The sequence below is a fragment of the Lepisosteus platostomus genome, chromosome 21, assembly GCF_059453375.1.
Source record: "Lepisosteus platostomus isolate fLepPlt1 chromosome 21, fLepPlt1.hap1, whole genome shotgun sequence".
Taxonomy (NCBI): Eukaryota; Metazoa; Chordata; class Actinopteri; order Semionotiformes; family Lepisosteidae; genus Lepisosteus; species Lepisosteus platostomus.
This window is the reverse complement of record NC_142631.1, coordinates 2783828-2797145: the sequence shown is the minus strand read 5'-3', so window position 1 is coordinate 2797145 and position 13318 is coordinate 2783828. Positions and strand designations below refer to the sequence as shown.

Below are 13318 nucleotides of genomic sequence, written 5' to 3'. Positions count from 1 at the left end.
GTCATTGTTCGCAAGGACAGAACGCACGATTTATTCAGTTACAACCACACAACATCGCCCTTTGTTCCGTAGGCGCTGTAAGTGAACTGCAGCGGCTGGGTGCCGTTGCGAAGGGGGACAGAGGAGAGGCTGTGGAGGGCAGGCGTCTCCGCGGGGGGTTTTGTTGTCTTCCGAGGCAGAGGAAGGTGCGTCTTGCGGTCCGTCGATTTCCCGCGGGGCTTGTAGAGAGCAGGAACAGGGGGGCGACCGTGTGCACTGCCAGCCTTTGTCCAGGCCTTCTCGGTTTGGACGCTGAGGGGCGGCACGGGAACGAGGTGGGTGAACTGCAGGGTGGCCGGCCTTCCGTTTTGTCTCACCGTCAGGAAGGCACCGACCGGGGAGGAAGGGAGGTTCTCCCAGGAGCTATGCGATGGAGGTGCGGACAGCTCTCCCGCCGGTAACCCTGAGGCCCGATGCCGGGTCCGAGAGAGCTGTAGAGCACCGTGCTGGGGGCGGGGAGGAGGAATTGTCCCGGGGCAGGGGGAAATACAGGCAGTTGAGGGGTGGAAGGGAGGCGGATAGTGGCGATGGCTTTGAGCTTTCAGAGCAGGGCAGTCTGATCTCTCCGTAGCTCCTGGGTCTCCAGATTGACTGGTCTGTTAATACACAACGTCTGTTAATACACAGCGGATTGTCCTGCGCGTGGGTGCTATCCCCGCCATCGTCCACCAGGACGGGTGGCACCCTGGTCCCGGAGTGCCCCTGCCCCTATCCAGCAGGCGATGTGGGTCGCCTTTAAGTTAATTAAGTCATTGATTTCTAAAGACCTGGAACAACTGATCTGTGATCAGTTAGACGGGGGGGTTAAAAAGCAATTTAGTGACTATTTAATACCAAGAAGTTGGCCCGCAGGGAATCAGACTTCCCTTAATTGAACAAATTAATTGCTTAATTGGTCAGCGACTTACAACTGTTCCCGATCTTTAAAAAAGCAGGTCTTTGAACTTAACCTGTAAAACAAACTGGACTAGGGCTCTCTGGGGCCAGGGGTTGGGGACTCTGGGTTTATGTTATCATCCACTCAACCGTTTTCTAACCTCTGTATCCAGTACAGGGTTGTGGGGGAGCTGGAGCCTATCCCAGCAAGCTACAGGTGCAAGGCAAGGGTACACACCAGTCCATCTCAGGTAACTTAAGGTAGTATTATTATTAGTTTTAAGTGATTTTGCTTACAATTCTGAATGTGTTTCTGGATTCTCAGACGAAAAGCTACCTCAACATGAATATGTACATCCATCCATTCATTTATGAACACCCTCCTCTGTGATTTGACTTCAGTTTTGATCATACACAGTGTACGCCGAAGCAAGTGGAATTGCAGGATCACTTTTGTTTTTCTCTGTGCCGGTCAGTGCCTGAAGTGTCCCGATGTTCCACAGAGGCCAGGATCCTGCAGCCCCGACCGGTGTGTTAAGAAACAGAGACAGACGCCCCACTCACCTAAATTCCACCTGGGGGACAGTCTTCTGCGGACAGGGGAGAAGAAAACAGGTGGGTTATATTTTAAGCTTGCGAACACATTTCGTGCACCTTTAAAATAAAATAAAAATCATTGCTAAGGTCCAGTCTCTGTTTTTTGTATGCAGAGCAAGTTTGTTTTTGCCCCCCCCCCTGAGCGGACTACAAAGGTCAAAGGTCACAGAGCACAGCTCTCATTACAGTGTTGCGATGTCGGGGCCCTTTGCACGTATAAAAGTGATCCTTCTTGACCGCTTGTCTGTCGCCCCCTGAGCTGCACTACACCCCTGAGGCCAGGAGTGGACAGCTCCCTCATAGCGCCCTACAGTGCCCTTCTGCAGGGGTCAGGGGCTGGGGGTCGGAGTTCGTGATGCCGACTGGATCATGTACTATATATAGGTGGGCTGACTGGAGCATTGGGGGTGCAGAACCTGGCTAATGGGGGTACAACGTCAACAGCAATGTCTGCGCTGGAGACTTGAACCCCCAGTACCCCTGGATTTCCCAAGGCCTGAGTGCCCCAGACCCCCCTCCCCCATCTGCGTCAGGCCCTGCATGATGTGCCACAAGCCCAGCTGACGTGCGGCTCGCTTGTCATCTCCCTCAGGGCCGCGGCAGGAGGGTGCCCCCCCCTCTCACCTGTCGGAGGCGGGGTCAGGATGGATTCGGGAGAGAATCCCTGGGCCAGCGCAAACTCCCGGAACTTCTCCAGCAGCTCGGGTCTCAGCCTCTCCGTGCGGCCTGTCGGGCGGTCAGAGTCGTGAGAGATGAGCCGGAGGGGAGAAAGAGAGAGGAGAGTGGAGGAACAAACGCGTCCGCAAGTTAGGGGTGAGTCCAACTCTGTGGCAGTCAGGAACTCTAAATTAAACCCAACTTTCAAATTCTACATATACATGATCTGATTACTATACTGTGTAAGGCATATAGAGTTGTTGCATACATTACACCTGTACCTTCTAGCAGCTGGGCAAAAATGTTTAAGACTTGTTTTGCATTAATTAATTAACATCTGGGGTCAGAAAAACCTTTCTGTCTGCTCTTACATTCCATGGGAGCAACCTTTGGGAGCTACCTTCTTCCTCAGGATAAAGCCAACAGCTTTAAGATGTAAATGCTGTCTAAATAATTAATCTGAGTGGGTTCCTCAAAAACTGGCCTGCTCCTGCAGGAGGCCTTTAAACTGCAGTGCGTGATGGGATGTCAATCCAGCAATCCTTGCCCTCCGCACGCTCACCCTGGATTTATTCCTGGTGGCACAAGCCAGCTTACCGTATAGCGCCACCTGGGAATATTCCTTGTCCATCTTCTTGTGCTTCATCACCAAGGCGTACTCGTTGTAGTTGGTCTCCACGATGGTGATGTCCTTCACCCGGTTGTGACCTGAAACACGCGTGCCGACAAACGGTCCCCATGAGCACAACGCCGTACAACACCGGCCCTGCCCCGTGACTCCAGCTTGGAGGATCAGAGCACAGCCTCTCTTTCTGCGGCTATTCGCCCGGCCGGACCCGGGTCAGGCGTGGTCTGTGCCCAACAACAGAGAGAACCCGGCACCTTTTCCAGAGGTTAGCGCGACAGTGCCTGCTTACTGGTGCTGAAGTAGGTGAACTGGCCCGGGACAGCTGTCTTCTCGTACATGTACATCCTGCTGCGGCAGCCAGAGGACCTGAAAGACGTTTAGACAGGAGGCCGTGTGAGGTTCTCGCCCTCAGGACTGCCCTGTGCTTTCGTTCTTTGGTTAATGCACCAAAAAAAAAAAAACAACCCCCACAAATTTAAAAGGTCCGAAGATTATTTTAAAACGTGTTTTCAAAATAAAGTTAAAGTGTGTTTTTAAGATAAAAAAAATCTGCAGCGGTAACTACTGTGGTAAATGTAGTTCAGGTGGGGAGCTGCGTCAGCATGCGCATGCTGCTAAGGAGCAAGTAAAGATTTATTCCCTGATGAAAGGAGAAGAAATGAAACACGTTTCAGCTGTGGAGCCTTCTTTGGGTGTGGGAGCCTTCTTCGGGGTTGAAGAAGCCGAAACGTTGTTTCTTCTCTTTTCAGCAGGGGATAAACCCATTACTTGTTACTGTGGTAATGTTTATGCAAAACAGTTGCTTGGGTGTGGTTTCTCAAGCTTGTATCCCACAGTCCTGTGCCCTTGCCAGGAATTAGCCATGCTTTTGCTCTTCTTTATTGAACTCTACTCTGCTTTTGATCATGCTATACCACAGTCATCTGCTATGGGCCTTTCTCCCCTGAGTGGGCTGGAGCTGTGTGTGTGGGGGGGGAAATCCCTCGCAGTGCATTGTGGGACGCAGCCCTTGCAGTGCATTGTGGGACGCAGCCCTCGCAGTGCATTGTGGGACACTGTGCTGTCACTCAGAGCATGGAGGACTTGTCAGTTGTCCTTTGGTTGTAGCGATGCCCCCTGGTGAGAAGAGGGGAGACTCACCTCGCTCCCCACATGGTGACGTTGACATTCCCATTTTCCATAGGGGTCAGGATCCCCTTGGAGATGCGCAGCATGTGCCGGAACGGAGCGAAGGCGGGGGAGTCGTAGGCGAGTCCGACACGATACCACCTCCCTGCGAACTGGACGCAGAGAGAGAGAGAGAGGGGGGAAAGAGCAGGGGGTCACCAGAGCAGCACGCCAGGGCAGAGCAAGGAAGAGGTCAGAAACGAGAGGAGGTCTGGTCACTCTGCCGCAAGAATCTGCCCCCGAGAGCTGCTGCATTCGGGGACATCTACACCCAAGGGGTACCTCTCATCACCTGTGCTTTTTTCTTCGTACTGTCGTTTAGGTCTTCTAACCTCAAGCGGTGCGTCAGAGGTGGTTTTCAGAAAGCGTTCTGCAGAGCGACGGGTTCTGTGGCCTGCGCTGGGCCAGTGTCCCATCCGGGGACGAGCCGTGACTCCTGGGCTGCCCCTGTCCCGTGCCTCCACAGCGGGCCCGAGCGGGTTTTCCCTTCATTGCACACGAGCTCTCGGTTCCCTTGGGCCTCACGTAACTAACTGCACACCTGGAACGCGTCCGTCCGTGTCCTGAGCCATTCTGCGGGTAACTACCAATCTACTGTACAATCCAATAGATTAGGCGAAGTCAGAAAAGGGGGTTCATTGTTTCAATGACTCGTCAGGCTGCAATAAGCATCAGAAGACACAGCACCCCCCCCCAGGGTCTGAGTCTGAGACCCCCCTGCTGTTGGTGAAGCAGAACTCTCAGAATGTGTGCAGCACGACTGCTGCTATCTCGTAAGGCTAATGTTAGAAAATCAAACTGAAAGGTTTGTAGATCCTTCTCCCTGTATAAATCTGTCTCTGAAGTTCACAGTCACACCACGGATCTCGTCGGTGTCCCAGGTGCTGATGTGCGCATGTCTCAGGGAGTTAACTCTACAGACATTCCAACGGGAGTCTGGGGGAATCGAACCCTGGACCGCGGGGTTCTCCGCCGTCACCAGCTCGCCTGGTGATCTCTCCCCCCTCTGTAGAGGAATCGCTGACTGCGCCGCGGGAGAGAAGCCTTCCTGCTGCAGCTCAGCGCGTAGTGTGGTGGCAGCCGTACGGGGGAATGGCACCCACGGTGGTCCCGCAGCAGAGACCCGGCCGGGGGGAGAACTGAAACCCCACTTCCAGCCCGTCAGAGCCCCTCCTCCCTGCCTCTCCAGCCCCGAGCGATTCCAGCCCAGCGGCCCAGTGAAATGCCCGGATCCAGCCACCCCCACGCTGAAAGAGCCAGTCGGGGCTTTTGTCTGCCAGCAGTGCATTTAACATGAGAACAGTTGCTAAAGAGAGGAAGGCCTTTCAGACCAGCTGGCTCGTTAGTGGGTTTTTTGACGAGCTTTCCCGCGCGGCCGAGGCGCCACTCTCCCGCCCCTCCCTGTCCCTATTCGCCCGAAGTCGACCCCGCAGGCAGTTTTGGAGTCCAAAGGGTCTTAACCTGCACGTTTTTGTTTTTTAATCTTATAAAAATTGGCGGCTTGCGGGATGGCACGTGGACGTGCATGGAGGGTAGCCTTGACCCCTGCTGTAAATGCAGCGACACACCAGCGAATTTTTGCACAAACAACGGTATCTGACCCCCCTGTCAGCCGGTCGTGCTGCTTTTTGTGAGGTAGTCGCACTGTTATTTGACACTTCACCGACAGCAGGGGGGCTCAGCCTCTTATCCTGGGGGGGGCTGTGTCTTCTGGTGTTGGTCGCAGCCTGACGAGTCAATTAACCAATTAAACAGTGGCCGTGGCCTCAGAACGCGGGACAGAGGTGTTACAGTTCTGCAGCTCGTGCAATAGCCAGACCCACGGGAACCCAGAGCTTGTGTGCAATAAAGGCAAAACGGCGTAGGAAAGGAGCACAATCCCAAACGAAAACAGAACAAATAATCAGATTAAAATGAATGAGAGCACAGCTCCCGGTGAAAGGCACCAGCGGAACAGCAAACCCCCTTTTTAATGGTTTCAACAAATCTAAAATTTAGAAGCAAGTTTTGCTTGAGGATGCAGTTGCCTTTTATGCTTGTGGATATATATTGAAATATGGAATAAACCTTTACCTGTTCCATTGCGCCCAATGTAAGCTGACGCAGCTTCCTGCTTGCACTATATAAAAATAAGCCACCTCTCCTTTTTAAGCCAAAATTACTTTTCAACCACCATTCTAATGATATCTATTCGAATGATATATTGGAGGTCAGCGGTGCGAGATGGCTGACGCTCACCTTCTGGAGATCGAAGTCTTTCTGCGGCTGGACCTCGCCGCTGGCCGACAGGGCGCAGAGCAGGGTCAGCTGGACGCCCAGCAGACACGGCTTCATTCTTCCCGGAGAGAGAGATGTCTCGGCTGTCCCCACAGAGCATGCACACAAACACCGACTGAACTCGCTGCTCCGCTGGGAGGGGCTTTATACTTCCTGCGGCCGCCTGCCTCTCTCCCTCTCTCCTTCCCGCCCAGACACTCCACCCCCTCCCTCCAGCCTGCTCTCTCCACCCCCTGCTCCCGGATCCCCACTGGGGACAGACCCAGCAAGGTGATGTGTGAAAAGAGAGGAAAAACAACAGGGACGGGAAGTGATGTCATCATGCATTGTTCAGCAGTTGTCCACAGGGTGTTGATCACCCAGAAGGGGGGGGGCTTTGTTTTGAAACGAGCTTCTGGAAGACATGGGTGGGGTGAAAGAAGAAAAAGCCATTGATTCTCCCCCCCCAATCCTTCACACGCTGCTGAACAGTCTCCCCATCACGTGGGCTTGGATAAAGACAGCACACGGGTCTCAAACTGCACCAGAGTTCACAAAAAAAAAAAGCTCATTTACATCTGTAGTAAAGGTCAGTACCTCTAGTTCCCGTCGTCCCACTTGCTTCGGTTGAAAACAGACAATCCCCTGATTGAGAATGTTTCTATGATTGAGTAGTTTATGGCTTGTGTGTACTCATTGCTAAGAGTGTGGAATAGTTTTGATTTTTGACACCCAGGTGGGGCTGCACACTGGTGATGGTGGAGGGGATCCCCATTACCTGTAAAGCGATTTGAGTGGAGTGTCCAGAAAAGCGCTATATAAGTGTAAGCTATTATTTAAAAAAAAAAAAAAAAGGTGCCTGTAGCTGTGCCCCTTTCAATCAGGATCAGAGCTTGAAATTCAGCACTGGTCTCCCCCTCCCATGCCTTTGTCGGTGCATCCAAAGCGGCCCCAGAGGTTAGAACACAGACATCATACCAGAAACGCAGTCGTGATTACTTCAAACACGTTTTAATTACGAGTTTTCTCTCTCCAGCTCCACCAGTGCCCGGGACTCATCAGTGTAGATTCCAGTCCCTCTACACGGCTACAGAATTAGAAACACGGACGCCACCGGACACGAAACAGCCCAGCCCGGGCAGTGGCGGACATACAGTAGGTCAGCGTTTTCAATGCACAGACAGCTGCCATCTGAATGGTACAGTAACGATCAGTTTACGACAAAGTTCTTCGCCAGCTCTGTGCACGCACTGGTAGGTCTTTTTAGAAAATGCGTCCTTTTTCACTTGGTGGAAATGGTCAGCGACTTGCCCCCCCCCTCCAGCTCACTTCAGATTGAAATCCAACACCTTTTCACAAGCAGGAAAAACGACACCGGCCTCACCGGCGAGCAGGTAGGAGCAGCACGTGTGCGTGTGATGAAAGGAGAACCCTTTCCCCTTATTTTAAACAAGAAAGACCTTCAAATTTGCATGAACAAGGAGAAGGTGGCGTCCGGGGACTGGCCATCACTTATGGTGATTCACCTCTTCAACTGCAAATCTGCCCTGACGACCAGCTCGTCTACTCCCCTGTAGCTGTATTTCAGCTCGCCTTCAGCTTTCCTTCCGCAGGGCTGCCGTTCCAAGTACTTTAGTGTTCGGATCAAGTCCCCGCTGCAACAATTAGTCTCAATTAAAACATGAAGCCTCAGGAACAGAGGAAAGGTTACAAAGTTGTCAGTGTTTTTTGGTCATTTTAACCTCCCCCACCCCCCACCCCCCACCCACAGCGGCCTCCCTGTCTAGTGAGATCCAGGCTCTATCAGCATCTCATCACCTGTGTGGCGTCGCCTGAACATGAGTGCGCTCCTCCGTCCCCATGAGCTCAGAGAAATGGACAGATCAGCAAAGTCAGATGGAACAATCACTGCCCCGGTGAATAAACCATTTATCCCGCTTAGGAGATGGCGGTTTTGGGGGGCCGGTAGTGTGTCTGCATGCTCGGCTCGATATTATTCTGGAAGCATTTATCCCACTGCTCTGCAGGGTCGGGAATCAATCGAGAATACAGATGTTACCAGAACTGTTATCGCTTCACACTGCCGGTACATATTCCAGTCTCGTCCCCTTGCGGGACACGGACTTTACACTGAGGAGAGCGGTTTCACCAGAGTAGAGAGGGGTAGCAGTCCGTATCCTCACCCCTCTGCACTCTCAGTACCTCAGAATCTGTGCGTCAGTAAAGCAATTAATGTTAACTGCACTCCTAGAACTGGTACAGTACCTGGTTAGTTATTCCCTCAGTTTGCTATTCTAGAAAAAGGAACTGGATGCTATTGAGGGCGAGTTGCGAAAGCAGTCCTGAATGTTGTTGCTATCATTGCTGCTCCCAGGACAGGAGACAGGCGTTAGCATGCCGGTGTCAGTGGGCTCCCCGGAACTGAGCTTCGATCTGCTCCAGGGACTTGCCCTTGGTCTCGGGAACGAGGGCGACGGTGAAGAGGACGTTGAGGACGCACATCCCGGAGAAGAGCCAGAATGTCCCCGCGCTGGTCAGCAGATCCTGAGCGCGAAGCCCGAGAAAAAAAGACAACAGGAAGAGTTGGAACGCCAGTGGGATGAGCAGAGGTAGGAACTGCGACTTTGGGGGGGGGGGGGGGGAATGGCAAAACCCCCAGTCGAACACGTCCTGGTTGGGGAGGGCGAGGGACGCCGACCCCAGAACTCTACCCTCTGGGAAACTGGGGGACCTGCAAGGTCAGTGCCTAACCATCACCTGTATGACAACCGGGCCATCCTACTGGATCAGACAGATGGGTCTGGGCCGGATGTAGAACTAGCAGCCGAGCAGGCCAGCCTCTGGACCGGTACCTGACGGACCCCACTCCAAGGCACTGCTGCCATCCCTTGAGTGAGCCATCTCTTCATCTTAAGGCTACAGAACCCAGGAGGAGAGCTGGCCCAGTGAGCCGCTGTGGTTCTGGTCTGGATCGCGCCTGTACGTGTACCAACTCGGGCTGCTCCCACGAAAGCCCCCTTGTCGCACAACGCCCGAACCCCGGGTGTCGCTGGCCCCCCCCCGGACCCGTCTCCCGTTCCCCCCCCCCTTGCTCACCATGAGGTTGTGGAACTCCTTGGTCACCAGGAAGGCCGAGGTCCAGTTGGTCAGCACGCAGGCCCCGCTGGCCAGCCCCCGCGCTTTCGCCGGGAAGATCTCCGACATCACCAGCCAGGGGATGGGGCCCCAGCCCAGGGCGAAACCTGGGGCACGGGGGAGAAACGCAGAAGGTGAAGGAGAGGTGGGGCAGTACAGCGGCTCCCGGCCCCGGGTTCTATTCAGCTATTCTAGTGTGCCATCTGTGTGGAGTTTGCACGTTCTTTCCACTTCATGTAGGTTTCCTCCCACAGGCCAGAGACGCGCTGCCTTCTGGGACAACTGGCCCCGGCGCGAGTGTCTGTGTGTGCCCCGCGATAGACTGGCGTCCCGGTGCTTGCTGGGATTGACTCCGGCTGCCCCGCGACCCTGAATTGGAATAAGCGGTTTGAAGAAGGGGGGGCGTCCCAACGAACGGGGTCACCAGCGCCCCCAAGCAGGAACTACTCCGGCCATCCGGCTGGCAAGGTTGGGTTCTGAACGCGTCGTGGGGGCCGTGGCGTTTGGACGCTCGCGCCTCCTGACGCTACGCAGTAGGCGTTCGGATCTGCCCGCAGAGCTACTGCGTTTCAGTGGCCGCAACGTAAAAAATAATGATGGAGGAATAGCCCGGTCCTTTTTCGACCCTCTTGTTTTTAAATGAAAAATCATAGAATACACCCGAGTGCAGGTCACAATTCTCTAAACTGGGGTGTGTGAGAAGGAGGCGGGGTGAGTGCGAGGCATCCCATAATGCACTGTGGGGCTCAGGGTGACCATGGGTGGGAGCAGCGTGGGCACAGTCCCGTTCCTGGATTTTCTCTGCGAACGCGAATCTTGAGAAAAAAGAACCCTGGTTTTGGAGGCCGAGTCTTCCTGAGGCTGTACCTGCGATGAAGAGCCCCATGCTGGCCAGGGCCAGCCAGGCCAGGCTGCCCTCAGAGGGGGGCAGAGCGGAGCTCTGGGCGGCCAGGAGGGGGACCCCGCTCAGAGAGGAGCCGTTGGTGGGCGCGGCGCTGGTGATCTTGAAGTACGCCCCAAACACGGCCGTGCTGACCGCCATGGCCAACCCTGCGGACACACAGTGGGGGAGAAGGACAGTCTGCATTAACATCACCAGCCCAGGGGGAGGGCGCTCAGTCCTGGGCAATGCAGGGGTACCGGGGGTTCAAGTCTCCAGCACAGACATTGCTGTGGACATTGTACCCCACATGAGCCAGGTACTGCACCCCGAATGCTCCAGTCAGCCCCACGTGTATACAGGAATATCGGCATTACTGACAATGGACTAGCGCCCTCTACAGGGCAAGACTTGGAACTCTGCTTAATACAATACAAAGACAATTTGTTAATTGGATCTTCCCTGCAAGCCCAGTACAATACCAATCACACACTGTGCGTAACAGTGTAACCCCAGTGTCCTGGCCAGATTCCCCCCTGGCCTTTACCAGTCATGGCCTCCTAATAACCCCCCTCTCTGCTCTCCTCCCTCTGAGAGCTGGTGTGTGGGGAGCGGACTGAGGCACTCTGGCTGCCATCGCATCATCAAGGTGGGGGGGGGTTACACATTGGTGGTGACAGTGGGATTGCCCATTCCCTGTAAAGTGCTTTGAGTGGAGTATCTAGAAAAGCGCGGTGTAAGTGTAAGGGTATAATTACGATTAATTATTTAACTGCTGGTGCTTTGCAGGATCAATGTAACAGTCTGCGTTAAAAGTCAGAGACCGCATCGGCCCCGGAGAGACTCACCCGAGAGGACGAGCAGGACTTTCCTCCCGGCCCGGTCCATGATGAGCGCCGCCAGGGCCGTGAAGACCACCTGGATGGCAGCCACGATCACCGTGGCGACGCTGCTGGCCTTTTGAAACACACAAAAAAAAACAACCAGCCGTTAACCTCATGGCACCGATCCCTGGAATCCGGCCTGCGGATCGATCCGGCGGGGCTCCCTCGGATTTCTACAGCCTTGGGAGATGCCTCCCCCCACCTCCCGGTCCTCCAGCCAGAGCAGGGAGGGGAGGGGGGGGTGTTCCCGCACATGGCCAGCCCGAAAGTCGAGTACGGAGCTCGAGAAATATGTCCTTCCCCATCGAAGGAGCGGCACCCGGCATGCAACGTACTGCACCACGGTCGCCGGTCAGCACTCCGTAACCATCCGGGTTCTTCCCCCCCCAGGACACCGCAGTGGGGAAACTGCGGACAGCGGAGCAATATTTGAGTACGTTGGGCTGCTGTTCCCAACACCAGCCTGGACACGGCACCCTGAGGGGATGCCTATGGAATTTACAGGCGGTCACGGACTACTCCGGAAACACGGGGACGTCTGCGAACAAGGATGCTGGGTTCTGGCACCAGACTTGAGGTTTACTCATTAACAGTGACACAGGCTCTCCCTCTTTAACCTTCTCCTGGCTGACTTCAGTTCGTTTCTTGAGCTGAAGATGAGCGTCCAAACAAAGGAACGGAAATATCGAGGGAACTGGTAAAACGTTGACAACGCCCACGGGGGATGTCCACCGCACTCTGCCGCACCCGGAACGCGGAAGGGAAAACGGGAGGCGTCAGCGGAGCTCGTTCGGGCGCGGCCACGTCATCTCCCTCCTCGTGCGTCGCAGGGACCTCAGCCACCTGGGCTGGGGGGGGGTCTCCTTTAGCTCACTCGGCTGGTTCCCTGTGGCGTCACGCCGGGAGACCCGGGTTCGCGCCCCAGGTGTTGCGGGACGAACCGGCGGGTTGGGGTGGAGGGGCGAGGGCGACACGAGGAGCCCAGACTGTGTCTGTGGCGTGACGGCAAGGGGGGGGAGGGCGAGGGGCAGCTACCTGGACGTTTGCTTCTTCGAAAATGGTCTCGGCGTAGAACATGATGGCGTTGATCCCCGTGAGCTGCTGGAACAGCATCAGCAGGACCCCGATGAGCAGGGGCTTGTAGATGGCAGGGCTCCTCAGGTCTCCCAGCTTGAGGCTGTCGCCCTGCGACACCCGAGTGGGTGGGAGGGAGGGAAACGCGTTAAAACAGCAAATGGGGCCCAGACAGACGCCATGCAAACAGGCTGAACAGGTGTAAGAGGGGCCAGCAGGGGGTCCTAATGCCCCAGTACAGTGACGGGGACACTATACTTGTCCTTCGGATGAGATGTAAAACTGAGGTTTTGACTCTCTATGGTTATTAGAAATCCCAGGGCGTGTCTCAAAAAGAGTAGGGGTGTCCTGGCCATATTTCCCCCTGGCCTTTACCAATCATGGTCTCCTCATAATCCCCGTCTCTGAACTGGCTCCATCACTCTGCTCACATCCCCACTGAGAGCTGGTGTGTGGGGAGCGTACTGGCGCCTCATCCAGGTGGGGCTGCACACTGGTGGCGGCAGTGGGATTCCCCATGACCTGTAAATCGCTTTGAGTGGAGTGTCCAGAAAAGTGCCATATACTGCAAGTGTGAGGGATTAATAATGATAATAATATCATAACTTCATCTTTAAAGTCTTGGCAAGGTGCCCCCCCCCCCCCCGACTCACCTGTTCCCTCGCTGCGGCCTCGATCTGCACGCACTCCCACTCGTGCGGCACAGCCGGCCCCCTCAGGAAGCGCAGGGCCGCCAGCGCCTCGTACTCCCTCCCCCGGGCCAGCAGGAAGCGCGGCGTCTCGGGCATGAAGCACATGAGCACCAGCATCAGCGCCGGCGGCACCGAGCACGCCACCGCCAGCCAGCGCCACTCCAGCACCAGACCTGGGCGGGGAGAGACGCAACCGGGTCGCTCGTTACCGCGCCACTCCCCGCCTCGTGGATCGGATCGGGACCAGAGGGGGGGGGCAACGACAGCCAGGTAAACCCCACCAACAGCACAGAGTGATCCCGTCTCTCCGTTCAGCCGCGAGGTGAAAACCAAACTCCGGGATGGCACGGTGCGAACAAGGAGTCTGAGACTCAAGAGTCTTGTGAGAACACGGTTCGTACCCCAGTCGCAAGGCACAGAGAGCGGAAAGGAG

At 55.2% G+C, this 13318-nt stretch overlaps 1 protein-coding gene and 2 long non-coding RNA genes across 4 annotated transcripts; 2 read left to right on the top strand and 1 right to left on the bottom strand.

Annotated features, from left to right (window-relative positions):
• Positions 1-4: 4 nt before the first annotated feature.
• Positions 5-6378, bottom strand: ptgdsa (prostaglandin D2 synthase a). 2 transcript variants are annotated; one of them, XM_088614831.1, is made up of 7 exons: positions 6203-6378; positions 3938-4077; positions 3087-3163; positions 2767-2877; positions 2137-2238; positions 1480-1502; positions 5-635 (listed from the first exon to the last, which is right to left on the bottom strand). In XM_088614831.1, the coding sequence occupies exons 1-6, from the start codon at positions 6296-6298 to the stop codon at positions 1480-1482; spliced, it is 549 nt and encodes a 182-aa protein (XP_088470957.1). In that variant the 5' UTR covers positions 6299-6378; the 3' UTR covers positions 5-635. The 2 variants fall into 2 exon arrangements, with proteins under 2 accessions (XP_088470957.1, XP_088470956.1); XM_088614830.1 differs by having other exon boundaries at positions 1480-1505; positions 6203-6377.
• On the top strand, positions 635-2236 carry LOC148643868 (uncharacterized). Its single transcript, XR_015928847.1, has 3 exons — positions 635-1166; positions 1419-1530; positions 2105-2236. It is a non-coding gene; the product is annotated as an uncharacterized LOC148643868 (long non-coding RNA).
• A 722-nt stretch (positions 6379-7100) lies between the features above and the next one.
• Positions 7101-11218, top strand: LOC148643866 (uncharacterized). The gene is made up of 2 exons (XR_015928853.1): positions 7101-8829; positions 11025-11218. It is a non-coding gene; the product is annotated as an uncharacterized LOC148643866 (long non-coding RNA).
• The last annotated feature ends 2100 nt before the right edge of the window (positions 11219-13318 follow it).